The following is a 27,129-nucleotide window of genomic DNA, read 5'->3' on the forward strand; positions in this document are numbered from 1 at the left end:
AAGTGCACCCTGATCCTAGCTCCGAGTGGTGGCTGGGCTCCGTTTCACGCTCAGCCCCGGCTGGAGAGCGTCACTTTCAAGGCTGCTTAGAGCCGTGAACTTGCAAACAGACAGTGTATGCGTACTTTACTGCTACAATATTTGGCAGCATTTTGCTTTCAGTGTTTGTTGCCAGAGGAACCCGCAGAAGGTGCCTTGTGTCCAAGGAATGCTGCGAGATGAGCGCGTCTCAACTTTGAGCTCGTTTCGCCACTCCCGCCTTTCTCTCTACCAAGCTTCGTTGTCTGGGCCTATTTTATTTCCTCACCCTTATTATTGTTTTTAAAAAAATCATTCCGAAAAAACATTCCAGGCTAGGTTTTGAGTCTTGGTCCTTCACACATGTGCTGTTTCCCGGTGCACGCGGAGTAACACAATGTGTTCATTTGTTGCTGCACACTACTTGCATAGCTTCCACTGCGTTGCGTGATGTGTGTGAAATGGGCAGTTTAAACTGTTCATATTCAACCCAGGTTTCTGCATTCATTTTCCTCCCGTCCATGAGTGGTCCACGACAGTGCTCAGTGATGGTGCGTGGTAATATTTTGGCTGCGGCTGCGCTCGCCCCCTAACCCTGGATGAGCCAAGTTCGCCTGGTCTTTTGCGAGCCGACCGGCTTGCTCTTCCTCCCGGGGCGTCTCCTGTGAAGCTGCGTGCTGGGCGGGGGGGCTCAAGGCCGCCTCCCAGGGACCCAGCTGCGGAGGAGGCCGTGGTGCATGCGCTCCAGTGAGGGCCAAACTGCTGGCAAAAGGGGTCGACATCCCCCTGCAGGCTGCAGAGGGCGACCGATCTTTCTAGGAAAGGCTTTCAATGCAGGCCGTTCGGCTGGGTGCCCAGTGACAATGAAATAGTTGGGAGCACAGGCGCTAGTCAGCTGCGAAGGGAGGCAGTGCATGTGCAGTGACGCCCCGGTTGCTTGCGGGGCAGCGTGTGAGTGCAGTGCCCTGGCCCGTGCAGGCTGGCGCGTGCCCTTGAGCCGGGAGGCCTGCGGCAGATGGAGGCCATGATGGAGGGCATGCTGGGCCCCATGCTGGGCGCCTTCCCGGGCTTCGCAGGGGCCCGCCGGTCGGCCAGCCTGGGGGCCTTCCCGGCCCTGGACGACCTCTTCTCCGCCACGGTGAGCTAGCCCCTTCTCGGCCGACCTGCCTTGGCACACTCCTAGCTGTTTCTTAGTGCGCACAGTGGACAGAATGGCGGGCTCGGAGGGACACTGAAGGCAGGTGGGGCGGCCAAGGATGCCAGCCACGGAAACGTGCACTTCATTCCTCGTGCCATTTGATGGCGTCTTGTGTGACGTCCGGGGTTGCTGGAAGCGAGGGCGACAGTGGTGTGGTCTAGCAAGTCAACTAAAACCTATCGAGCGAACCGTCACGGCTGCAGGACCCACTCGTCGCATATGACAAAACAACTTGCCCGCTCCACACTTCCGTTACCTGCCATTTTCTGTGCGTCCATCTTGGTGCCGTGCAGGGGCACGAGATGGTGGTTAAAAAATGTGAACATACCTTCAATCGCACAACGTCTGCTGGACAGCGAGAAAAATCTCTTGATTTGCACTCTCGTTATGGGTTTTAGTCGCTTCTGAGCACTCAGCTTACCAACTTGGTGTCATCGGATAGTTTAACTTGTAACAGTGCGAATCCGCTAAATTTTTTCCGTCACGATATGGTAAAGCTTATTGCACCATCTGTTCAATGTTTTGCGAAGCGTCTATTAGCCCATCTGCGCGAAGTGCGCCTAGAGCTTTTAGGAATGCCCAAACCACTACTAACCGACGCCTTGGTGCCAATGTGGAATGAAAATTGTGTGTAACGTGGCACAAATATCATCATTTCACCCAAGAACGCACTGTAGTGGAAGCATAGCAGCACACCACAACGGCCGGAATCAAAGACCCTGTTTGATGTACGCATTTTAGTCTACTTCGAGACAACCAAAAAACGGTTTCGAACAAGTACATTGTCACTGAATGCGCTTTGAGGCTGAAGCACGAAATTAACAGGTGATCAATTGCCTCCTGTTCATGGCAAGGGTGGCACTCGGTTCTTGAGATTTACGCAGGTGAACAAGTTACTTCAAGCCAAAAGGCTGTTCAAAAAACCCGCACACACTCCGCATACCTGGGGCAGAGTTGAATCTTCACTGTTGATAGTTCCAACAGAGTAAGCACAGTTCCACCCGCAGGAGCACGCCGTCAAATTTCATTGCAAAGCGAGCGTGACCACAACACCCACACAACTTCGGCCGCTGCCGGCCTGGGTGCACAACTTTGTTTGGGCAGACAGTGCTACGCGAGGAAACGAAAAACTTGTTTTATCAGCCACCAATTACTGTTTGCAGAAAAGTGGAACCGTGGAAGGTCGACTCGCTACTTGCCACCATGATGTAAACAAGCAGATAACAGACATGTGACTTTGCCGAACCCGGAATAACCATCCAAACCGCCACCAGCTCTGTGGCTTGGCACCTTTCGAATACCTGTACATTTATAATTTTTAGGGGTGTGTGAATATCAATTTTTTAATTTCGAAGCGAATTCGAATAATAAAAAGAAAGTTCGAATCGAATCGAATATTTTTCGAATATTTTTCGAATACGAATACTTATTGTTTTTTGTAAAATTTAAGTTTTCACCATCTAGAGACACAAAAACTGCAACGTTATTGCACAACAAATCACACAAAGTAAAATTAGGAATTACACAATACCATTGCACTCAACAAGTTAAGGTCTGCACTCACTTAAATGTTAACATGGAGAAAGGTTAACTGCTCGACATGTTCGGGGACGCTCGTCACGACTCCACCAGATACCGAAAACAGCCGCTCACTTGAGACACTAGTGGCTGGCATGCCCGAGCCCGGGCACATTGCCGCGCGCTGATACAGTAAAATCTTGATGATACTAATCTCGCGGGACCGCAAAAAATATTCGTATCACCCGAAATTCGTATGAACCAACACAGACCAAAAAATTGAGCGCTGAAAAAAGTTTTCGTTTATTCCTTTTCTTACTTTCGCGTGAAGAAATTCGTGATTTTTTCTGCTTTTTTTAACCCCCATGTCGCAAAGCAGTCCTTTCTGGAGCACGTAAAGCTTCGCGCTCATCTCCTCATTCGCTGTGCCCAAGCTCGCTACACGCCGCAACAGTCAAGCGTGAACCGCATGGTGCGTTTTTGCACGCGATTCGCTCGCCTCGGCTCTGCGAGCACTGTATTTTCACGCCTGCATCGACGATTTCGCGCCCGCGGTAGCGCCTACCTCGGTCAGAAAATGACGCACGACGCGCGCGGCAGAATGGAGGAGCCTGACTACTAAAGTCCCTCGATCGGCGATCGAGGGACTTTACTGACTACTTGCGATGAGATCGAGACAGCCGGCTTGGCTCCGCCGGAAATAGTTAGGCTTAGTACCCCGGCAAATATTTTCTGGGCACTTTCTAGCGGCGCGGATGATGTTTTATAGTACCGTTTTCGCATGCATTATCAGCTTCTTTACCGCACAAGCAACTTCGTGTCTCCCTTGAGCCGCATTATAAAGAGCGGTTAGAAGCGGTCGCTCGAGCGCCCGCGCCACTTCGCGGCTGGAGCCGACGCCATGTTGACGCCGCCGGCCGCGCCAACATGGGGTGGGGGTGGTTTCGCGGCGGGGTCAGCGCGCATTGGGCGTGCGCAGAGCGTTTTTGCGAGCAGAAAACAGCAGCCCGGCCGTTTCTGGAGAAAGAGTGACAAACAGGGGAGCGAGAGCCGTCACTTGCTCGTTCGGCAGTCGGGTGCCTCGCCGGCTCGTTCGTATCATCTGCCGGGCCGCGCAGGTCCGTTCGTAACAGCCGAAATTTTTCCCATTGCAAACAATGCAATTTCGCCGGGACTTTACGGAAATTCGTATCATCCCGAAATTCGCACCCCCAGAATCGTATTATCGAGAGTCCACTGTAACTACGAATAAACACCGATACAGTCTGCGAAAGCATGTACCGTTCGCCGTGTATATGCTTCGCGACTTCGCCGCTGAGACACACTCTGAATTTTTTTTTTAGTTTTGGGTGGTTCGAATATTTCGAACAATAAAAGTGTCGTTCGAATCGAATCGAATACCAAAAAAATTCGAATCGAATATTCGAAGTTTCGAATATTCGCTCACCCCTAATTATTTTATGACTTGTGAAAGTGTATGTACAAGGAAAGATTTTGTTTCTTCGAGACCTTGTGCGCGGTTCTCGTTCTGTTGTTCGTCACGTGACTCTGGGCACATCGGCTCGGTCGCTGTTGATGTCATCTTTGCTGGGCAACTGATAGTTTCATGTTTTGATTATTTACACGATTATTTTCAAGGTACTGCTGCAGGAATGGGTATGCGTTTTCTGCGGATGCCAATCTATTTATTTGGACCAACTTTGGTTTTGCCTCCAGTGTTCCGTTAAGACTTTTGCTTTAAAATGTAGAGGAGAGCTACAGGCTGTTTTTCTACGCAGAGAATTGTTTGCCGTCATGGAAAAGCCAAAACATCTTTGGAAGTGTGATCTTTCAATTAAAAACAAGGAAATTGGCATTTAGGGCCGTTTAGTGAAACTTGACAGTGTTGCTTTGTTAATACGACAGCCTAACCTGTACGTTTCAAGCACCTGCGTTGCGCTCGAGGGGAGGGCAGCAGGGCTGCTGATGGGGGAGGCCTGTTTCTGAGCACTCCCCGAGAAGGGCAGATGTTTGCTCTGGCGGTGGTTCTCGGCGTGCCCACAGTCTGCCATTTGGTTTGACACTTGTGCTCACGGCCTCTTCTGGGATGAAGGGGCTGCCGCCGTTGCAGGGGGCCCAGCAGCAGCCGCCGGCGCAGTGCCACAGCTTCTCGTCGTCCTCGGTGGTGACGATGACGACCGACGAGCACGGCCAGCCCCAGGTGTACCAGGCCTCCCAGTGCACGCGCACCGCTCCGGGAGGGGTGAGTCAAGGAAGGGCCTTGCCCAAGGAAGGCGCTGCAAAGGGAGACTCCTGTTCACTGAGAGGCATTGGGCACAGCTTTGGATCGCCAGTGTTGGCCTTCGTTTCGAGTGAAGTGGCCTCATGGAGGTATTAGAAGCATCGTTAACGAGTTGTCTGATGTCCTCGTCAATTATGGGCAGGTTGTGTCACTTTGGTGGACTTTTCCAAAACCTTTGACTAGGTCCTCCACTCCAAGAAAGCAGCGCACATGCACAACAGAGGCACTGACCAACATGTGAGCGTGTTTTAATGCCGCAGTAAAACGTCCATGAAAAGGCGAAATAAAATTTGATTAATTGGTATCGGAACATTTGTTTCGACAGCAACATTTTATTCCTCTGTGGGGCAATTCATCGCAACTAGTCATGCGAGTTATGCAATCTCCGTATCAAGGAGTGAAACGGACAGCTTCTGATACACTTGCTTCCTTTCGTGTTGACTTCAAATCAACAGGAAAGGGAGCCAGGGTATAATTAACCGGGTCATAGCTTTTTTTAACCAATAGAAAACAGTATGTAGATACAAACGGCTCTAGTTAAAGGGGGGTGTTTTCTGGAGTGCCGCAAGGGTCAATTTTGGGGGCGGTAATATTTATATCTACATTAATGATCAAGTTTCAAGCATCCAACCTGGTATGTCCATTAAATTACTTGCCAACAACTGCATAATTTTGAATGCACTGTAAACTCTTTCTGACCAGCTTTACTTGTCCGAACCTAAACTTTATAAAAGAGTAGTTTAAGGAGTGGGAAATGGCAATTTATTTTGAGAAAACTACATATTCGGGGTGTGCGAATGCCGAATAGTAACTTTCGAAACGAATATCGAATCGAATTCGGAAAAAAAAGCCGAATATCGAATATCAATTTTTTTTTTTACAGGCCTCGATTTTTTGTAGGTTTTTGTGCAACAGCAGAAGCTACTTCGCATGTTCGGGAGACATGACATTCTTTTTAAACCCGGAGAACACACTTTTCAACTCGCATTGGCGGTACTCCAGGAATCCGAAGCGGGCACAATAAGCATTTCAAAAAAAAAAAAAAAAAGACTTGCACTGGAGTTGCTGTACTGCAATCATAGGCAACGACTTTTCAGAGCCTCTTAACTCGGAAGCGAGCACTTTGCAGGCATGAACAATGGGACGTGAAAGCAATCATGGACCACAATGAGGCACTTCTTCGGAAGCACATGCAATAGAGAGTTTTATCATTGCGGGTACAGTCTGCTACGCTAAGGTTAGCGGGGCCCGACTGGGCAGGTGCAAATTCGCTCCAGTGGGGTAGATTAGTTCCGTGGGCTGGCTTTTGCAGTGCCCGCGCATTCGTTCTGCTGAGGGGCAACTTCCTCGCCCTCCCTGCACGCGCCTGCGCAGTCGGGTTCCGCTAACCCGCCGCCGTAGCATGAGCCTCCGCAAGCCACTATGCTAAAACTGTAATATGTAGCGGAAGGTAAGCTCGTGCTACAGTCGCCGTAGGCAAGCCTGCGCTATCCACTGTGGTCTAAAAACAAATAAACACGCAGTAAACACACACCAACTGCATTAAAAACAGCCAGAACCGCTTTTCATTTTAAATTAACGGAAGTGGTGTCAAAACAGCAGTGATCTTTATCGGAAGCTGCCCTAACGTGTAATAAACATCCAGTCGCACGATTCAAAATGGCGGCCAGAGTCGACGGCGACGGCTCGAAAGAAAGGTCTTATCGACGCAATCACAGATTACTTCGTGCAGTGGGATAGAAATTTACGGCCTCTGCAAGGCGCGCTCATCGAAAGTGCGATTAGGATGAAACTTGCCGAGTAGACGGTGTAGCAGCAGTGCGTTAGTGTGCGCCGACATCTCTCGCTTTCGCAAAGCCAGGGAACGTTTAAAAACTCCACTGGACTATTCGAAAAATCGAATAGGGGATGTTCGATTCATGAATCGAATTATTCGCACAGGTACTATTCGATTCGTATTTGAATATTCGAGTATTCGCACGCCCCTACTACATATGTCTGAGTAACTAAATTCAGAAATTGGAATTTTTTTATGATGTAGGGAATTACACTATCAGGCAAGCAGATGGATAAGAGTACTCAAGTGTAACAATCACATCGAAGCTTAGCTGGACAGCACACGTTTACGGCATATGTTGTGCTGCCTGGAGGATAAAGCGCAAATTGTGGTTCACGAAAACTTTGAACGTATAAAACCTTGGGTATTCCTTCTCTTGAATATGCCAGCATTGTGTGGGACCTGCCTACAGTTGCTAATACACAAAAAAATAGAGAGCACTACAGCCCAATTGATGTACAACCGATATAGGCATCGTGATTCGCCGTTGGCCATGCTGCAAGATGCGAATCTCCAAGTTCTGGCTGACTGGAGGTCTTGACTTTTTCTGCCCCTTTTCCAGGGCAGCTTTGCATCCGCAAGGTTAGATAACAGAGGACACAACCAGGGCGTCACCCCGTAAACACAGTCACAGCATTGCAGCTATATTTGCAAGTACAGTGTAGACCATTTATAATGTAACCACCAGACATAATGTGGGTTTTCCTGGCCATTGGTGGGCCTTCTATAGAGCTCAAAGCACAATTGCCCCAAGGAGAATACGGTTTATAGTGCGATTTTTCGGCGGGTCCACTGATCAACCATTGTAGCTGGGGCTTTGTTTTACGGTCCCAAAAAAGAAATACTATAAAAGTTGGATTTAGCCATGTGACCCAGTCTGCACTCCCTTCTCTTCTCTAACTAGACACAAAGTAAAAAAAAAAAAGAATGCCCGTTAATCCACCCTGTCAAGGTGGTTGGAAAGCGAAGCTGTAAAGAACACCCACAGCGCGACGTCACTTGAATTCACACACGGGCTCTACAAAGGGTGAAACCAGACACAAGTGAAACGCACTTAACCGCACCCTTAACTACTTCAATGAGGCATTCTTTGCTGAGGTTAAATCAATGCTAGATCGACGAATGGTGGTTAGTTGTGCTGTATTGGTGTAGCACGTGAGTGGAAACTCTTTTTTATTATTAGTTAAGGAAGCTCAAACCAGGTGTTGCGCGATCTCGCCTCTACCGCCGCCGACAGGTGCGATGAGGTCGGCGGGAGAGATGGAGGAGGAGTGAGATCCTTTTCATTTTTAGTAACTCCCAGTGCATGCACAAGGCATGCACACGGCCGCTACACATGCCGTGGGCGAGTACACAGTGGCGCGAGAGGTTGCATGACGCTATCACGTGGCATATTCAGCGAGAACACAGGGGGTAAACCTGCAGATGTGCTGGGTGAGTGCACTGTCTGTTTCCCCCGTCTCTGCGTGGGCTCTCGCTCCGCTCTTCTGTTCGTTTCTGGTTCGATTCCTGGCCGCGCCAGTGACTTCTTTTACTTGTTCACGGGAGTTTTCTGTCGACAGCAACGGTCGTGACAGAACCCTTGACGGGTAGAGGTAAAAAGCTTTGGCTTTGGTTTAAAAAAGCGAACGCTGCATGTGGCTGGAGGCTGAGGCCAAGCAAGGGGACGTTTGCGACCGCAGAGAGGGCGAGTGTGGCTGTCCTCCCCCCCCCCCCCCCCTGTGCAGGTGAAGGAGACGCGTCGGTCGCTCCAGGACAGCCGCACGGGGCTGCAGGAGCTGACCATCGGGCACCACCTGGATGACCGGGCGCACATAGTGGGCCGCAAGCGCAACCGCCGCACAGGCGACGAGGACCACAGCGTGCACTACGTCAACCTGGACGAGGGTGCGTACATGGGTGTGTGTGGAAAAGCCACTGCACAATATGCGAGAGAGGCGTGTGCCTCAGAACGAAAAATGTGGAAACCTTTTTGTAGATATGCAGTGTCCTAGTGTATTGCAATATCTTCGGCAAAGTTAACCTTTAGCCTGGGATCTTTAGGAGCTGCAAAGAAATTGCATCTTTTCAAGTTCAGAAAATTTTTTGTACGGGTTGTGGACTTTTGTGCAGTCGTCGTTAGGTTGGGGATTATACAAGGTATGTAAAAGTCAAGCTTCTGTGTGGCGTAGTTTTTAGGACATAGTGATTGGAGGAAATGCGAGATTTCATTTACCAGATAGAAATGTTGCCAAGCTTTAGAAAAAGTCTCAAAGACCCGCTTCTATTTTGAACCAAAAGTGAAGGAAGAAGAGCTTTCAATGTACAAGATTTTCTTACGTGTGCTAGCGTTATCTCTCAGTGCAATTCAGTCTCAGGTGAAGCAGTTCTTCCAGCCTTTGCACTCTGTCACTGCACTAACCAGACATGGAGTAGAGAGTGGTCGTCCCAGCGAGTAACTGTCACGTGGCCCGTCCCTGTGCGACTCAATCTTGGTGGCTTCCTGCTCTGGAAGACGGCTCTGGTCCTGTGGATACAGAGTGTGAGTGAGAGGTGTTGCCCCCCGGCAGTGGGAGGGGCCAGCAGGGCGGAGCAAAGCGCGCTAAAGGGGCCCACATCATCACCCGCATTGTTGCCCGAGCTGCTTGCACCGCTTCGCGGCCACTGCCACAGCCACCGGCAGCCTCTGTGGCTGTGTCCGTCCAGGGTGCAGCGCGTTTTATGTGCCTTCGTAGCCTTTCGAACGTTAACTAGAGGAAAAGATTGCGAGTATGCCTTCCTGAAGAGGCCCAAAAACTCCTCGTATGCTTCATCTGGGTTGCCGGGTTGACGCACTTTGTCCCAATTTATTGCAGCATTGCTCGAACGAAAGGCTTCTAAACTGCTGCTGTTTATATCTTGGATTTTTACATTTAGGTTAGATTCACGTTTTCTTTGGTGTGTAGGTTTCTTTGAAAACATAAAAATGGTCACCAGGTGATCACTGATGCTTGATTCAAGCACACCTGTAATTATTTCGTCAGAGGTGAAAACATCTAGTGATGTTTGCGTATTTGTTGTCATACACATAGCGATTTTGAGCTGTTGACCGAAATCATTTGATAACAACGGTGTTTCAAATTCATGTTGCGAAGATGATGGTTGTAGCACGTTTATGTTGACATTGTCTCCCAAGTTAGATGACTTTTATTTGCGTAGTTTAAGACACTTTCAAGGCCATTAAGAAAGCTATCACTGCTGCCATCGGGCGGGCGAAACATTACTACAAACATGCATCTACGACTTCCAACAGGTAAACACTCAATGTCATCGGTGGAAAATGAGAATTGCTTGAGAAGATGACATTCAAAGCCGTTTTTTTTATGTTGAGCAACACACCCCCACCTCGCCTGTGGCGTCTGTTTAAGAGTACTGGCACGAAAATTTTGTTTCATTTTTATTGCTTTTATCGATGCGCAATGGTCTGCCGAACCTGTTACAGCACTTTAAATACTTCAGCGCACGATAATTAACAACATTGAACAGCCTGAAAATCGTTTGTTTCAATTTACCGCTTCAGCCCGAAAGGCGCATACGACAGAATCGCGGCATGACCTCACCGCTTTGTGCAGATGTCACAACACTGCGGAGTCTGCTGGGGGCGTTGTTTCAACCGCGGCGCTTGCCTGAAGGTGCTAGCTGACCATTGCGGCTGAAATTCAATGACGGCTTTCAGTAAAAGTCCCGATTCCAGGCCATATAATCGCTTCCTTTCCAGTGTGTGGAACTTTATTTTTGCCAACCGTGCCTCTCTGGGCTCTGGCTACGTGCACCCATGTCGCCGCTCACGAGGCCGCGCCAAGCCACGCGGGTGAAGTGACGTCACGAGTTTTGGACGAGCGCTGTCCGTGTCACTCCTTTTGGCTGCCACGGGATGATGTCCATTTGTTTGGTGCCGTTCTGTCGGCGCGATAAATGAGATCCGATTGAAGTATGTTCTTCGCGTCGCAGGCTGTTGAGTACAGGGCGAAAATTGGTGTCAGTACCTTTCGCAATAAAATGTGCTGTAACATGCATCTCTGATTACGTCGTGTTCTGAAGCAGACCGAGTTTCTGGAAGATTACTACGTCACAAGTGAAATTAAATTGCTTTAAAAAGATAGCTCCTCCTTATTTCTAGCGGAACGTATATTCAGGTGAAAGCATTTGATTATCCACTATGCTGCCATTATCATCAGCGATGCTGTTGACACCGTAGGGCCACGGTGGTTGCGACAGTAAACATGTTGATTGCGTTTCATTATGTGAGCGTGTCAATGTCTCGTTCACTTTGCACGTGAATGACAGTGGACTGTTCATCTCGTTTGGCTCCCCGCCTTTGTCCATACGAACTGCCACTGACATTCCCATTTCTTGGCAATGGCCATGCCTAGCAGCTTCTTCAGGGCAGGGCAGAGATGTGCACTCGCAAACACCCGTGTGTTTGCTGAAAAGCCAAGGTCGTTAATTGGTAGCCTGGCTCCTTGCAAAGCAAGGAGTCTCGCTCTTGAATTGCACAATGATGTTCGGGCAGATATCTTTGGTGTTCACCCCGTGGCACACCTCAGTGTCTGCTGGCGCCGGTGGTGCTTGTAGAAGGGTGCAGGTGTGCACACAATCTCTTCGAGGTTTTCCTCTGATCTCTGTGCTGCAGTTCCTCAGTTGAGCTCTGGTCGCTTGCTGCTATCCTCAAGCTGGCATTCCCTTTCCCAGTGCTGCGTTCTCCTCCTCGGGCCCTTCCTCGCTTCGCCAGACTTCTTTCGTTCATTTCCCTCGGCTCCTTCTTCCCAAGAATGCGCTCAGTCGTGCTTCTGAATTCTTTCACTTCGTGCTTTAGCTCCTCTTGGAAGTCCTCGAAGGGAGCAGACATAGCTGAACAGGTACAGCAAGTGCCACACACAATTGAAGCAAAGAAGGAGTACCACACTTGTTGCTGGCAGCATCAAAAAATTTGAAGGGAAGTGATTCCAACCGGCGCGGTGACTGCAGAAATCGGGCTCTGCTGCCCCGCTGCTGCCAGAAGCCAGGCTAGACCGAGCTTTCGCTTTGCATATCCCCAATGAGCCGAGCTTGTTGTTCTTGTTGAAATCGGGATTTTCGTTTTGTACTTGCCCATCACCGTAGGCCTGCGTACCGGCAAGTCAACTCTGCACATTAGCGGGAGGCACGTTTAAGCACCAGGGGTGTGTTTTTTTCATCAGTATGCATAAAGGAAAAAATCCTCAGTGATGTGACAGTAGCTGCGCCAATTGCGCCCAACCGTGCCGAGAGGCAAATCCTGCTACATCCCGGTACATTTCGAGCAGTCTTGCGCCGAAACTTCGTTTTGCCGGGATTCCTCGATGTGGCGTTGTAGTGCACTGCACGGGCCCGGGCCGGCCCGAAAGCCCGAGCCCGGCCCGGCCCGCGGGCCGGGCTCGGGCCGGGTAGCACACATTTTCTCGGGCCCGGGCCGGGCTCGGGCTAGAACGAAAAATGTTTCGGGCCTTGCCGGCCCGAGCCGGCCCGAGCAGTGCCTGAGGCACGGCAGTGTTGTGACGCTAATTCTAAATAGTTGATAGCAAGAAGTTTTCCCATTGATATTTGAGGTTAAGGGGGGACGCGGCTTTCAACTTCGGAAAAATGACCAAAACATCGTTTTTTTGAAACCCGCATATTCGGCTTCTATGTTTCCTATTCTGTGCGTCTGCAAAGTTTTTACGCTGAAAAGCGTCGCAAAGTGGCATAAAAAAATACTTTTGTCAGGCGCGGTGACAAACTATCAGCGCAAAAGGGCGAAAAAACGGCAATTTTCGGAGCGCTCTATCTCCGCAACGGTGCCACCGGGCGCGGCCATTTTGATATGGTTAGATCGGCCGAGCGATCGTTTTTCCGGTTCCGCTCGTCTCTTTTATCTTCGTTCATTCACAAACGCACAAACGGCAGAAAAGAAACGACGCACAAACGAAGCTAGAAATAGATGCTGAAGCGCTATTGGTCCTCCGGTCGGGGCGCAGAACGACGACCCTCCTAATTGGATGTCGCGGGCGCAACGCAAGATGGCGGCCGCCTGTGCTGCGTAGCGAGCGGATTGAGTTCATTTTCGCCGCTTCGCTCGGCCGAGTTTCTGTTCAATCTGTGGTATTCAACACGGACGCTATCGCGATGGGAATGCCAGAGATAACTAGCCAGATTACGGGAAGTTGTGTGGCTCGAAAGGCGGAGGTCATCGAACGCTTCGTGGTGCGCGTGACTCTACCGTCGCCAGACCCCGGCGGGTGACGCGGTGTGCGCGCTTGCGATAGCGGTTCGTGAAGTGAACTTTTAGTCGGATTTGCGATGTTTACACGCTTAGTTATTGCTGTGTTTTGACTGTGGGCTCGCTAGCCTTGAGAAAGAAACGGTCGACGCGTCAAACGCTGCGGCGCGCACGGCATAGCCGACGCGCATTGGAGCATCACATGACTGGGCAACCGGTTACGATTGAACGCCAGTAGTTGTAATTAATGCCTGCGACGTTAGTTTTAATCTTAAAAGCGACCTGACCAGCCATATCAGGTATATCAAAGCTCGATATGTCGCGGTAAGCGTGCGCTGCGATGCGCGCGAGCCATATCGCCTTTCTTGCGCAATGTTTCCCGTGCACTTGTAATTTTCATGCAAACAGGTTTGAGTTAGTAATATAGGAATAAAATATGCTCTCTGCGTTAAAAATGTACGTTACTGTGGCAGCATTTAACAGTGATTTTTTTAGGGAAATTATTGATACCATTGCTCAGGGCATACTGGCTGTGCTGCGAGAAATATTGGATGCCTTGAATGTCAAAAGTAGTAAAAAAAAAATATGCTCTTGCATTGAAGTTGGGAGTTATGCAGAATACTCTACCAAGCTTCAAAGTAGCTCATTTTCAACCTTGTGGTATGCAAACTTTTGGCAATGAACACCTGCACTATGAGTACTAAGTTGTTGTGCCAGGCAAGATAAAACATGAAAAAAAAGCCAAGAATGTTCAAATTTAAGTTAAAAAAATGCTTAACTTGTTGCCATGGTGACAACACTGCAAAAGGAGGTTGTCCAGTGCGATACAGCCAACCAACTAACCTACTTTGCATTGAAAGCCCATTGAAACCCATCTCCCCTCCGTTTGGTTTGCAAAGGGGGGTATGTACTCTTCACGGAGGAGCTGAAAATGATGTTTTCTGGAAAGAGAAAGGCTGCAAAGGCACTCCAATTTCAAGCAAAGGCCTTCCAGAAGCCCCATGTTCAAAAGGACATGAAAGGCTACAACCGTGACGACTTTTGATATGTGAAACCTATGTTGCAACTTCGGAAGCCGTTTTCTCAAAACAGTTTTTTTTTGCCACCTGTGTCGCTTGTCCCAGGGATTTCTTCGTGACTGCTGGGTCTATTTTGATTCCGTTTCTTGCATTACATTCCTTGATGAACTGTTCAGGTCGTGACACTTTTAGTTTTCCAGATTTGTTTTTTGTGATTTTTTTATTCAAATAATCGTTCACAGTTGACATGCCTGTTGCACATTAACCTCTAAAAAAATGAAAACTAAAAAACATTGTGTTGTAAAAAAAAAATTCTAAAACTGTCACGACCTCGTCCATTCATTTGGGAATGCAAAGCACTTCGAACAAGTTTACTATCGTGTTTTATAAGCCGCTCAAGCTCGGTACAAGCGGAACAGAAAGAAAATTTCATACATAAAAAAGTTATGAAAATATTAACTTCAAATTTTTATGGTGTTATCACAGAAGCATTTCCAGTTGCTGTGCCAATTTTCATCAAAATCCACAAAGAAATAAAAAAGTTGATTTTGAAAGCCACGTCCCCCCTTAAGTGAAAAGAAAAAAAAAAAGCGAAGTGCAATGTTACTATGGCGCCGTTAAAAAAACATGATAAATAGACGATTCTGCTCAGAAAGCCTTCACATCAATTATAAAACAGACAGTCTGGGCAGCATATATAGTGGGAGAGAGCAGGCCAGACGAGGGCACTCCAGACACACAATACAACATGTTTTTTGAAATAAAACAAACAGAACAATGGCGATATAGACTTCGCACTGTCTACTGTTGCCACCTCCGTGGTAGCAAACGGCTCCTCGGTCACGACGTGTGGCCCTGCATTCCAAGCGCCTGGGCCTCCACAAGAAGCGGGAGACTGAAGAATGGGAGTACAGCTCTTTATTTTGAGTGCACACGTCGAATACACTGCTGTGTACAGGATGGGGGTTGGTGGAATAGGCACGAGAGAGGAGACGCGGGGAGAAGCAGTCATTCACAAAACAACACAAACACATCCCCTGAGGCTGGGAGCCGTAAAGATTCCGTCGCCGGGGTCCGCCTCACATAAGTTCCACGAAGGGTCGTGCGGCCCGCGTCGTCGCTTTGTCTCGAACGGTTGCCGGAACCCCCCTCCCCCCGGTGGTGGCCGGCTGGCTCGAAGTCGTCGTCGAACAAAATAAATGGATCAGTCACAGCGCACATGCGCGGCCGCAGCGTCGTCGGGATGGTACGGGTCCGTGGAGGGCGAAACCAAACCCTACTGAAGCGGTTTCTCCACTTCGGAAAGCAAGTTGTCACCCAAAAAATGTCGAGGCAAGGCAGACAAGATTTGTTGCCATCAGCTGCTGCCTTCAAGGTCCGCACATCCCCATTCTTTTGCTGAAAGTAGGAACGCCGGACGCCCACATGTTTTCGTATGGGCGGTAGTCACAACCGTGCATATATTTTCGGGGACCAATTTTCGAAGCAGAGCCAATGTTTCGGATAAAAAGTTTTAAAACCATGATTCAAGGCAGAAAAGAAAACAAACGCAGACAAAATAATGCTGCCTTCATCACTGAAGGGAAAAACAGAAATGAAGTCATGAAAGCGGACACGTCATCTGCTCAAATTTCAGGCGCGTTCGTGTATGAACCCGAATTGAACCCGTGGCGCAATCTCAGAGTTCCTTTAGCAACAGATAGTAAAAGCAAAATGCTGTCAAATATTCCAGCAGTAAATGTACGTAAACGTAGTCTGTTGAGTCAACACTAACAAAATCCTAATTATATTATTGTGATCACAGTATTTCCCATTCATTGCTTTATGTAGTCGCTTTATGCTTATGCTTTTAGGTTAAAAACAGCAAACGTTTTCGGGCTCATGTTTATAGCCTTTTGGACTCGGGCTGATACTTAGAAAGTCTGGCGGGCACGGCCTTATTTCATTTAAATTCTACCGGACTCGGGTCGGGCTCGGGCTGCTATTTTAAATTTTTGTCGGGCTCGGGCCGGGCTCGGGCTCCCGTTTTAAAAACTTGTCGGGCCCGGGCCGGGCCCGGGCCGTGTCTCTACCGGGCCGGGTCGGGCCGGGCCTAGAAATTCCGGCCCGTGCAGTGCTCTATGGCGTTGAAGAGGAGGCAATCGCAGTTGCTTCCTCCTTTGCAGCAAAGCTGGGCAGGAGTTCCCGTGGCTGGCTCCGAGGGGTCGGGATGGAGGGGGCACTGCAAGGCTGGCTAGCGGGAAAGGGGAAAGGGACGTTGTGCAAGACTCATTGTGAGGAATATCGTCCAAGTTTTCACCGATTTTTCGCCTTTGTTTCAAAGAACTGAGCCGTTAGCTCACTTGCTCTATGAGGAGATGTGGCAGCCATTGTTCACAAGCAGCGTGCACGCTTCATGAGGACAGACTGCTCGGAAAGGGCCAGAGCGTAGTTGCCGTTGTTGCAAACAAGTTGGAAATGACACGGAGCGTGCAATCCCGTCTTGCGAACCCAGAGAGAAACAGGAATTTAGGCTGGGTGCTAGGAGCTTTTTCATAGAATGCACTGACTACCTTCTGTCATGGCTGCCATTCGACAATGTCATCAAGCCCTCAGTTGAGGGAAGAGGAGTCACCTGGCACTTATTTGAGGAGGCTAGCTACCACGCTGCCACCAGTGATCCAACCCTGCAATGTTTTTATTTTGATGGCTAAATGCACGCTGCTGCAGCTTGCACTTGTTCAATCGGATCTGTATAGGCTGATTGACGAGTTTTGGCAGCAGATTTTGAGGAGGAGGAGGCTGACAAAAAACCAGATTCCCTCTCTTGGCCAGGCTAGTGAAGGCATTGCTTTGCATTCCACGTAGAAATGCGGATTTGGAAAGGGGTTTTAGTGAGAACCGCCGGAACCTTTATGAAAGGGCTCGGTTGACAATACAAAGCGTTACTGGCATTAGGCACATTGTTTCGTTCTCCAAGCGCCTTGGACGAGGTGCAAGTCGCTTCCATGTGACCCCAGAGGTTTTGAGAGCAGCACGAACGTCGAGCAAAAACCAGCAAGAGCAGCTGAAGAGGCTCAGGCAGCTAAGCAGCGTTGTCTTGATCCTGGTCCTTGAGGCTGGTCCTAGCCACGGCATGGTGGAAGGTAAGCCAAGAGTGGCAGCAGCACTGGACGAAACAGCACAAAAGAAAACTGTGGGCCAGTCACGATGGTTCTACTTTCAAGCATATTAAACCAGAGAAACATGGGCTGTTAGCACAAGTGCTGTTTTGTTTCATTACAAGTTCTACTTACTTAAACAAGTTCAAAGGCATTTTCAGTGGATCTAGTAATGTGTTCTAATGCCATGTGGTCGTTTGTAGCTTCAAAATGTTCCAGTTTTTTGTACAAGCATCAAACTGTCCACATTATGTTACCGTGTTTCATTCGTTACGGTTTTGTGAAAAGTTCTGCAGCCTACTGAATCGAATGCTGTCCCGATAGTCATTTTTTAAATGACTTAGCCGCGTGGCTAAGGCGTAGTGCTGCTGAGCACGAGGTCGCGGGTTCGATTCCCGGCCACGGCGGCCGCTTTTCTGATGGAGGTGAAAAGCAAAAACGCCCGTGTGTATGAGATTTCGGCGCATGTTACAGATCCCCAGGTGGTCAAAATTAATCCATAGGAGCCCTCCACTACGGCGCGCCTCCCCGCCTGCGTTGCGTCGGCGCGTTGAACGGTGCTCCTGTCGGTTGTTTTCCTGCCCTTCCAGGAATATTTCTCAAATCCTAATGCTTGTTCTGGCTGCTCCAAAAGCTGCTCCAAATTGACTCGACCCAATCACATCACTGAATTTCACATCATCCATGTGTCCACCTAGGGTAATTTGTTAGCATCCACTTTCTCCAGGGTGTGAGCCAAAATTTTGTTAAAAGCATCCTGTAGTTACCATATTTACACGATTGTAGGTCGACCCTTTTTTTTTTTTTTTTCAAATTTGACAATCCAATGTTGGGGTGTCGACTTAGAATCCAAGTCGAACCGTCTACCGCCAGTAACGGCTAGAGAAACGAGAAATCGGGGGTGCTGCGAGGTGGGAAGAGCTTTGCACCCTCGTTCCCACGGTTATGGTCTAAAGTGGGAACCGCATAGGGCGTTTTCTGCTAACGAAAATGCACCGCGCTGACGCTGCCGCGAATACCAGCCGCATGCCACGCACTACGCAATCGGCAGCGGCAACATGGCGGCGTCACCAGCTGCGAGGAGGTGCGCGTAGCTCCAGCGACCGCTTTTACCCGCTCTTTAAGATATCATTGAAGGCAAAAACGAAGACGTTTGTGCAGGAAAGGAGCTGGTAATGTGGTCGAAAATGACACTATAAAGCATCTGCGCCGCTAGGGAAAGCGCCAATCAAATATCCGCCAGCGTGGTAAGCCTAGACATCTCCGGCGGCGCCAGCCGGTTGTTCCGAGTGCCATCAGATTACAGTCTACGCCCGTTACAACGGACCCTCTGAATCCGGAAAAAAACGTCCGCTGTAGCCGAAGTATGCAGTATCCGACGGGGGGGGGGGGGGGGGGGGGGGGGGGGGGCTATGAGCTCTACAGTGAGTACTTTGACCGATATTGCATGATTGTATATACACTTTGTTCTTTCTACACGCCTGCAGCACCTCTGCACAGTGTTCGCGCGACGGCAAAGAATCGCGTAAACACCGTTTCCAAAACTTAGCACCGGCACTTCGAAAAGGCCTAGCGCATGTGGTCAAGCGTGTAAAGACGCAAGATAAGCTGAGCAAATAACGCAAGAATAAAACTAGGCGCAATTATAAACCAGCTATAAAACATCAGTCGTGCCCGTCAGCATTAGCTAGGCTCTTTTAAATCCCCTCACGACGAGGCAGGTTTTCCCGAAACCGTTCGTCAAACAAATCGGATCGCTGCCTGACGTTCCCTCAAGGCAGATTCCACATTTTTAGCGATTTTATTCTGGTCATTGAAACAGATGTAATGAAATAATCTGATGACGGTCAGCTGTAAAATCGAAAGTTACACCAGTTGGACTGCGCACGGTTACCGGCAGATTGCACACAATGGATGGGGAACAACCCCTACTTGAGGCATTTCTTACCTTTTTCACCGAACGGAACCGGAACGATGCATGCGTGGGAATAATAAAAGCCGAACTTCACTGAACCTGAGTTTTTTATTACATAAAAAAAACTGACGAGGGCAGACTCGCCTCCGAGTGCACCACTTCGAGTATTCGATTGCCCTGTTTTCAATCTCACCGGAGTCGCGTTTATCGGCAGCGGCCTTGTTCTTGATGGTACAGCGGACACTGTGCTTAGAAAGGCCTGTACTTCTGGCGATGTCAGCCTGTTTTTCCTCGTGTTCAACAGCGTTAATTACGCTTAATTTATCCGACAGTGAATTCAGCTACCCTGCCGCTCATGCCGCTACCCTCCCGCTCTGCCGCTGGTCGCACAAAAAAAAAGCCACTGGCTTGGCTTGGCTGCGCCAACGACCCAGCTGCCAGCAATGTTGCCTGACATAATAGTTTTCTTGCCAAAATAAACGAAAAAGCACACCGGGCGCCGGCCCCGCGGAAGTCCGCTATAAACGTTCAGTCGAAACATTTTTCGCCTAAAATTTAGTCTGTTGTAGCCGATAGTCTGCTCTAGCCGGGTCCGTTGTGAGCGGAGTGGACTCCATTTAAAATGCATGGGTACCAGACAAACCAACAGAAATGGTCTGTTGTAACCGAAAGTCCGTTGTTGCCGGATCCGCTGTAACGAGCGTAGACTGTACCACCATGAAGAGTGTGCCTCCCCCATTGGGGCAAGTTGTCAGGCTCCTCCCACTGCTGCACTCGTCACGTGTCATACCGAGGTAGAACTGGTAGAATGAAGCTGCCGCACGCGTGGAATCATCGACGCGGGCGTGAAAAAGTCGCACGCGCAACGCCGATGCGCACAAATCGCATGCAAAAACGCTTCAAGAAGGGTTTTATTTATCTCTAATAAACAAAATGAGTATTAGCAAATCCCTTGATTCAATGCGCAGCGCTAATGTGGCCCAAATCATATCGCATTGTTCAGTACACTTCCGAACGCGATGGTGGGCCGAACGCAATGGTGGGAGGTTAGTTGCTCAAAAGTAAATCGCGCGCGGCCGCTTTTGTCAGCCGCAATGTTTGTTTTGGTATCGCGCGGCAGTGGCCGCTGCCGGTTGCTTCAATGGTTGTCATCTCGCAACGAATGTGTTCTTCCCGCTCAACCCACAGCGCATCGTTATTCCGGGTGCTTATACAAAAGCTTTTCTTTTTTAACATCTACCGCGCATACCGCGAGCACACGGCTCTTGTGGGAGCATTGATCATTGATGGTAGAGCCGCCGTGTGGGTTGATGGAAGAGCTTCTCTTTGAGATACGATTTTCTAGTGGCGCTTGCTTTTTTTTTTAGAGAGAGAGAGAGAGGCAATTTTTGGGGGTCGGCCTACATTGGAGTCGACTTACAATTGTGTCAATACGGTAATGCTCGCTCCCTTGTCACTTCTGTCATCACATTTTGAGATTGCTGTTGCGGATGTGTGTGTGGCCGTGAATGGCCCTCTGTTCCGCCTGGCCCCTGCGCTGAATCGCAGAATCTTGTGACAGATTCTGCGAATGAAAGTTTGACATCCACGTAAATGCAGCCATACGGCTACATTCTGGATCAAAACGAATTTTTCTTCAACTGCGAAGTTTCTGAGAAAGCTGTATAGCTTTCCTTTGTAGCCGTATGGCTGCATTGAAGTGGATGTCGAACTTTCCTTCGCAGAAACTTACTCCACCTTGGGGATTCCCCCGAAATCTGGTCAACTTGTAACAGATTGTGCAATTACACACTGAAGGGAGGTGAAGCACAAACTGCAGCTCGTTTGGGAAGATGCTCTTTTCCAACATTGCCGCCCGGTTTGCTTGTTATTGTTTTTTCGCTAGTGTCTGGCCACGCCCAGCTTTCTTACCTGCGTTAGTAGTGAAGTGCACGTTTCCACTTTTTTGTATGCGACGCAGGCTGTCCGATTGGGCAACAAGAATGCACTGCCTGTCGTCACTAGAATGGGGTGCTCATCTTTGGTCGCCAATGTTCTGGATCTGATTCGGTAGTTCTGGAAGAGTTGACGCCGGAGCGTAAACACTAGCAAGGCAAACAGAGCACCATTGGATTCTCCGATGCTAGTCTGCAGACGGCACTTCGTTGACTGCTTCTGCGCTGCTTGTATTTCCTCCAAGTTTTTGCGAGGCACAAGTTTGCTCCAATGAACGTTTGTTCCTTGAAGAGAACCTGTGTTGTCCTTGGCAGCGTGACAGTAATGTAGCTGACAGCATTGCTCCCCTTGCGGAATGAGTGCAGCAGAGTGGTCAGTGAAAGTGCGCCTTCAGAGGCAAGGCACTGCAGAAGGGGCAGGAAGAGTGACTGAAATGTGTCGCCCAGGGCTGGGGGATGCAAAAGAATGAAGAGCAGTTGTTTTTTTTCTCTGCCGTGTCTGTTACCATTGTCTGAATCCGTTGGAGAAAGCTCACCTGTGCACTTTGCGCATGCTGAAGCAAGTGCTATTAGACAAGGCAGCACAGCACTCACTTTCTTTGCTGTGATTGCATGTCCGGTTGTGGAAGGTCAGACAAAGGAAAAGCGAAATGTAGCTCATGGTGTTTTGCTGATTCAATGGCTGCAAATAGCAGACAAACAAAATAATTCGTGTAGGTGCTCGGCACGCAATAATTTCAAACCAGGTGGTGGGCCCTTTCTTGTTTACCCAAACACTCTTTCCAAAGATATATTCGCACGTTTGATGCCCCGAAGCTGCTCCTGAGATGGGAAACGCGCCATATATGGCAGGCTGGCAGAGCAATGGGGACCAGCTGAGGATCTTTGATGTGCGTAGAAATCTCGCCACGTGGACATTTTCAGTGCTCGCCTGCATCAGAAAGAGGGCGTCAGAGTGTGGTGGCGGAAGCCGTGGTGGCAGCGAGCAGCTTGTCAGGCAGGTCTTGAAAATTATGGACAGCGCGTTTCGGGTGTTGGCCTCTGCCACAGCACAGTGCAGCAGTGTTGCGGCCCGATTGTCTTTACACAGTTGCGGTGAGGCAAGGGCAAGGTCGTAACACCTGCAGGAATTCAGTTTTGTGTTACCTTGCGGTGCAACACCTTGAGATGCGGTGCAAACAGAAAAGGTATTGTTCAATATTTTTATCTCTGCATGATTGCAGTAACTGAATATCACGCCACAGTACTGGCAGAAACGCTATAAGGGCATTCTAACAAAAGGAAACTACGAACATTAGGTGGTGGCGTGAGCACGAATGACACAGCTTACAACTTCGAAATTGTGGGCTCGCAGAACGCCATCTGCCTTGTGTGGAGCGCCTTTGAAGTGCGGCAGCGTACAAACAAAACAACAAACGTACTCCGTACTCTGCATTTTTCCCCTGCTTTGTGCTGATCTGCGGCCTTGCCATTATCTTTGCATTTTTGTGCTCCTGGTGCGTGGCGGTGTCTGATGGGCCAGTACGCGATCTACAGGGCCGATTTTAAATGGAAGCCTAGGTGGTGGAGCGTGCGTTGAGGCATGGTAACTGCACGGCACTTCAGTGTTGATCCAGTGCGTGTTCGCTGCTGGCAGAAACAAGCTTGGGGCGGCTGGCGGGCCCGAGGAAGGGAAGTTTCCGGGTGTGCAAAAAGTAGCTGTAGAGACTCCGAAGGGAGGGCTGTGCCGTGTCTCGTGGGTTGCTGCAGAGGCGTGTGCGCACCACTGCCAGAAGTCGTGGCATTCCTGCTGGCACTTTCAAAGCAGGCAGAGGTTTAGACAGCGCAGTGCATGCGCCGAAACGGGCTGTGCCTCCGAAGGCACGCGAGGACGGGGTGCGCCATTTTGATTGCTTTGAGAACAGTAGTGGGTTCATTGTGTGAGTAGCCATGGTATCCAGGAGCAGCGTACCGCTGCAACTTTGGTGTGCATGCTTTTCCTCCGGTTGCAGTAACGGAGAGACCAGGCTTCTCAAGGGGAGCTACTTTGCAAAGTTCATGGCACGCATAAAAGAAAAGACCCAATGGCAATGGCTGATCGAACTGTTTCACTGTGAATTGGAAACTAATTTCTTTCTCAGTTCAGTTCCAGTTCAGGTTCTGCGGGCCGGAAAATAAGTGTGGGTGTGGTTTCAGTTCTGGTTTTCAGTTTGGTTCGGTTCTGGTTCGACACCACGGTATTGGCGGTGAGTGCGACGTCGGTTTAGGGATTCTCACATTTGTTGCCTGCTTCTCTCTGGCTCGCTCTCCCTGTTGTGTCTGTGCTCGGTTGACGTCTGATGCTTGCCCGCACCAGATTTTGCGTGTGCGTAACTTTTTATCATAATACCGTATTTACTCGCGTAATGAGCCCACCCTTTTTCCAGAAAATTCGGCATGGATTTGGGGGGAGGGTTCATTATGCGGGAAAAAATGGCAACAGATTTTTTAAAGGGGCCCTGAAAGGCATTTTGAGCACACTAAATGAACTAGCACAACCGTTAGATTGGGTCGTCAACGTCCTCTGTGCCAAGTACTAATCTTTTACGCGCAGCAGAAAGCTCACACTTTTGTTGCAAAGTTTGTCGTTTTTTTCTCACCCTTTCCTTCGCGTTTTTGGACGCCGCCATCTTCACATGTCGACGTCACCGATTCCCTGATGTTCGTCATGGGCTAGACATCCTGCTATTGGGCGGCTTTTTCACGCACTTCCGGCAAAGAGATGAGTCGTCTGCTCAGCGTCGGCTCGCCGGCTGATCTGCCAGCGGAGTGCCGGAGTGCTTGGGCATTTTACGACAAACGAAACAAGTGTAAAACAAACGCTTAACCGTTTGTATTGAATGCAACACGGCCATAACACGACATGAATATTCTGTTACCTGTTCTATATTCTGTTACGTTCTATAAAGAAAGCGTTGAAGCCCCGTGGCACTTCTTTCGTGCAATCGCAGAGAACGCCCTGAGCCGAATGCCCGGGTTTGACGCATACATTTTATTCAACTTCAAAACAATCCAGAGATGCGTTTCTAACGAACACAACGTCGTTGAAAGTCTGAACCACGATTGACAGAGGATGGGTTGCCTCCTGCCCGTCGTAAATTCGGTACTCACCTCGCGCGCACTTTGTGGGGACGAACAGCAAGTCATTTAACTCGGGCGCACAAGCCGATGGCTTTTAGCCACGCACACTGCACATACCCCATGCGAGGTTGAGTCGTACGTCGCTCGAGAAAGATAATCCAGACCATGGGAAGCACTATCCACCCGCAGAAGCACAACGTCGCATTTCATCGCGAAACAAAGGCGTCCACAACACACACACCATCGCCTCCTGTAATGCCAAACGCATCTCGCACTGCAGTGCCCACATGTCGCGAGGTGGGGCCCAGAGCTGAACCGGGATCACGCAACCGTAACTGACTTCTGGAGCGGTTTGTGCCTTGTTGCCAAGGCAACCGATGTTTGAGATCATAGAGTTGGCGCTTGCTCCAGCGCTAAAATGTTCAGGGCCGCGGCGCAGCACAGTAATGTACTGCGAGATTGCTGCCAGTTCCTTTCTTGTAAGTGCCCGCATGTTCCCGCTCAGCAGCGGAATCAGGGTCTGCACAGGTCCTTGAAAACCTTGAAAACCCTTGAATTTAGAAGTGTCAATTTCAAGGCCTGGAAAGTCTTGGAATTTTGAAATGGTCCTTGAAAACCCTTGATTTTTCCTGAGAGAATCAATGGCCCTGTCTTTTCACAAGAATTTAAAGTATTTGTCAAGGATTTTTAGTTGTTAACAAATGTGAGAAAACATTGTTACTATCAAGTTTCAGTGTATTGCGTGAAATTACAAGTTTGGTGGATTTTCATTATTACAAGGCAACATTGGGAGCAGGCACTTGTCAATCCAATCCATATCACGATACAATCCAGTGAAAGCCAGCTTCTGTTCTCTATCTTGCATCTTCCGTCTAGTCTATGGACGGTTGCTCATTGCATGTTTGCTGCTCCTCATACTCTCCATCGACGTTTGCTTTTACGTGAAAATGGTGGTCGTGTACATAGTTCATCCTGCCTTGAAGCAACACTAGCTCGATTTAATTCCAGCTGATACTCTTGCGGACAAAGCAGGAGCTGCACGCAGCATTAACTAAGTTTTGAAATCAATCGGTCTCAGCAAAACACCAAGAAAAAAGAAAAACCTCTAAATACCAGCCATGAAATAAAAAAATGAAGCTGGGGGAGCATTTACGAACCCGTTAGCACCTATCTAAATGTGCACTAATGTGCTTAGATATTGTGCAATAAAAAACTTTTCCATTGTGTTGGAAAAGTTGTAAATAATCCCAGATAAAACATTAGACGGGGACCTTGAAAATGTGTTTTGTGGTCCTTGAAAGTCCTTGAAAACCCTTGAATTTTTGCTTTTGAAGCCTGTACGAACCCTGGTTTTGCCAACGTTGCCGCTCTCCACCACGCGTCGCCCCAAGCTGAACTGGTCACATGATTGAAGCGTTTTGTGCACGGGTTCTGTATCGGTTTAACATGACTTTTTCACGTGCCGCCGGCAGGAATTACCACCGCCGCCCGGCACCAGCGGGGCCACATCTGATACGGCGCTTTTTGGATAAACAGTGCGCGGTGCATCAAGGGAACGAGCGCTGCACGACCCTCCCCGTGCGGCTGCGAGTTCGCCGCCGATAAAAAGTCATGTGCCGCCAGCAACGTACATCGCGAAAGGGCAAGGCCAGGCCGCCGCATACATGCGGCCAGATTTTTCGTTCGCTTTTCTAGCCTTGAGCGGTGTGCGGGATTCATGGTGTCAACAAAGCTTGCCCGTAGCAGACGACAGTCTGAGCAGCGCAATAGTGGAATTACGTCACCGCTGCGGAGCGCAGCATCATGGGAGGCAAGGCTGGCGCGCCGTCAACAGCGGAGAGTAAGTCGAAAGGAGGAGGAAACTCGGAGCGACGATAATGCGCGGTTTTTGATTTACGATTTCTCAGCTAATACTCATCGCTTTAATAAAATTCTTGCGGAAGGAGATTGCAAATACATTGCTTTATTTGTGTGCATGTACATCCATGCATCGGCGGAAGGTATTTCAGGACCCCTTTAAAAGTTGATATTCCACACAATATAAAGTTGCTAAGAGAAGCGCGGCAGAGCCTTACCATTTCCGTAAAAACACCTAGGTGATTTTGGAATTTCTTTTTTCTTCTGAACATGCCAGTGGCCCCCTACTCGCCATGGAGCCGTCCTCTTTCGCTTGCGGCTTCACATTCGTAGTCGGCCCACAGCACACAGTCTTCCGTGCCACGTGCCAACAAGACACTCCAAAACTTCTTTTCTCACAGCTGAAACTTCCCTTTTTTGGGCCCACGAAACACACGACGATCCTTGTTCACTGACCAAAAACCTTGTTTTCGCCCGTAGCGTACACGCAGTGGGTCAACACTGAAATGCTGCCCAGCCACGCGGTTTCCATGTGCATCAACGCATGCTCCACCCATCGTACGGCGCGCACCAGGAGCACAAAAAAAGGTCTGAGCACAGCTGAGCAACAACACCACGGATGGTCGTGGCGAAGTCGCAGAACAGCAGGAGCAGGGGAGTGTGGAGTGCATGTAGTGCTTTGTTCGCACGCCACCAAATCCAGCTCGACCGGCAAAGAGCAGGGAAGGAGTGTGGAGGACGTTTTGCGCTTTGTTCGCACGCAGCAATGTTTTTATGGCGCAAGGTTCTAGAAAGGACGAGTTACACACAATCTTCTGACCAATGCTGTGAAGGAAGTTGTTCTCTCTGTCCTCGTGTGTTGCCAACTTGGGGATGATACAGATTGAAATTATTCAGGTGCGTCTGAAGCAGGCAAAAACAACTGAATTAGTAGAAATGTGCTTTTTAATGCACTAAAGCATCAAAGCAGGCGATTTTTAGCACAGGCGCTGCTGCCCCTCACAAGCGGAGTGTAGCAGACGACAGCGGAGGGAGTCCCTGATCTGATGTCGGAGCCAGATGGCACCACTCAAACATC

General features: G+C 49.3%; 1 protein-coding gene across 5 annotated transcripts in view; it reads left to right on the plus strand.

Annotated features, from left to right (window-relative positions):
- LOC144165170 (myeloid leukemia factor 2-like) overlaps positions 1-27,129 on the plus strand; it is an 82,195-nt gene that overhangs the window by 23,394 nt on the left and 31,672 nt on the right. For 2 of the 5 annotated variants that reach the window (XM_077695280.1, XM_077695283.1), the window contains exons 2-4: positions 997-1,156; positions 4,827-4,976; positions 8,580-8,739. In XM_077695280.1, the coding sequence (XP_077551406.1) occupies positions 997-1,156; positions 4,827-4,976; positions 8,580-8,739 (470 nt within the window). Of the gene's footprint in view, positions 1-996; positions 1,157-4,826; positions 4,977-8,579; positions 8,740-26,531; positions 26,858-27,129 lie in introns of those variants that run through there. The other 3 variants (XM_077695281.1, XM_077695279.1, XM_077695282.1) reach the window with 3 other exon arrangements.

Source organism: Haemaphysalis longicornis, unplaced genomic scaffold, assembly GCF_048455015.1.
Source record: "Haemaphysalis longicornis isolate Haplotype H1 unplaced genomic scaffold, Haemaphysalis longicornis Haplotype H1 scaffold_14, whole genome shotgun sequence".
In the NCBI taxonomy this organism is placed as follows: domain Eukaryota; kingdom Metazoa; phylum Arthropoda; class Arachnida; order Ixodida; family Ixodidae; genus Haemaphysalis; species Haemaphysalis longicornis.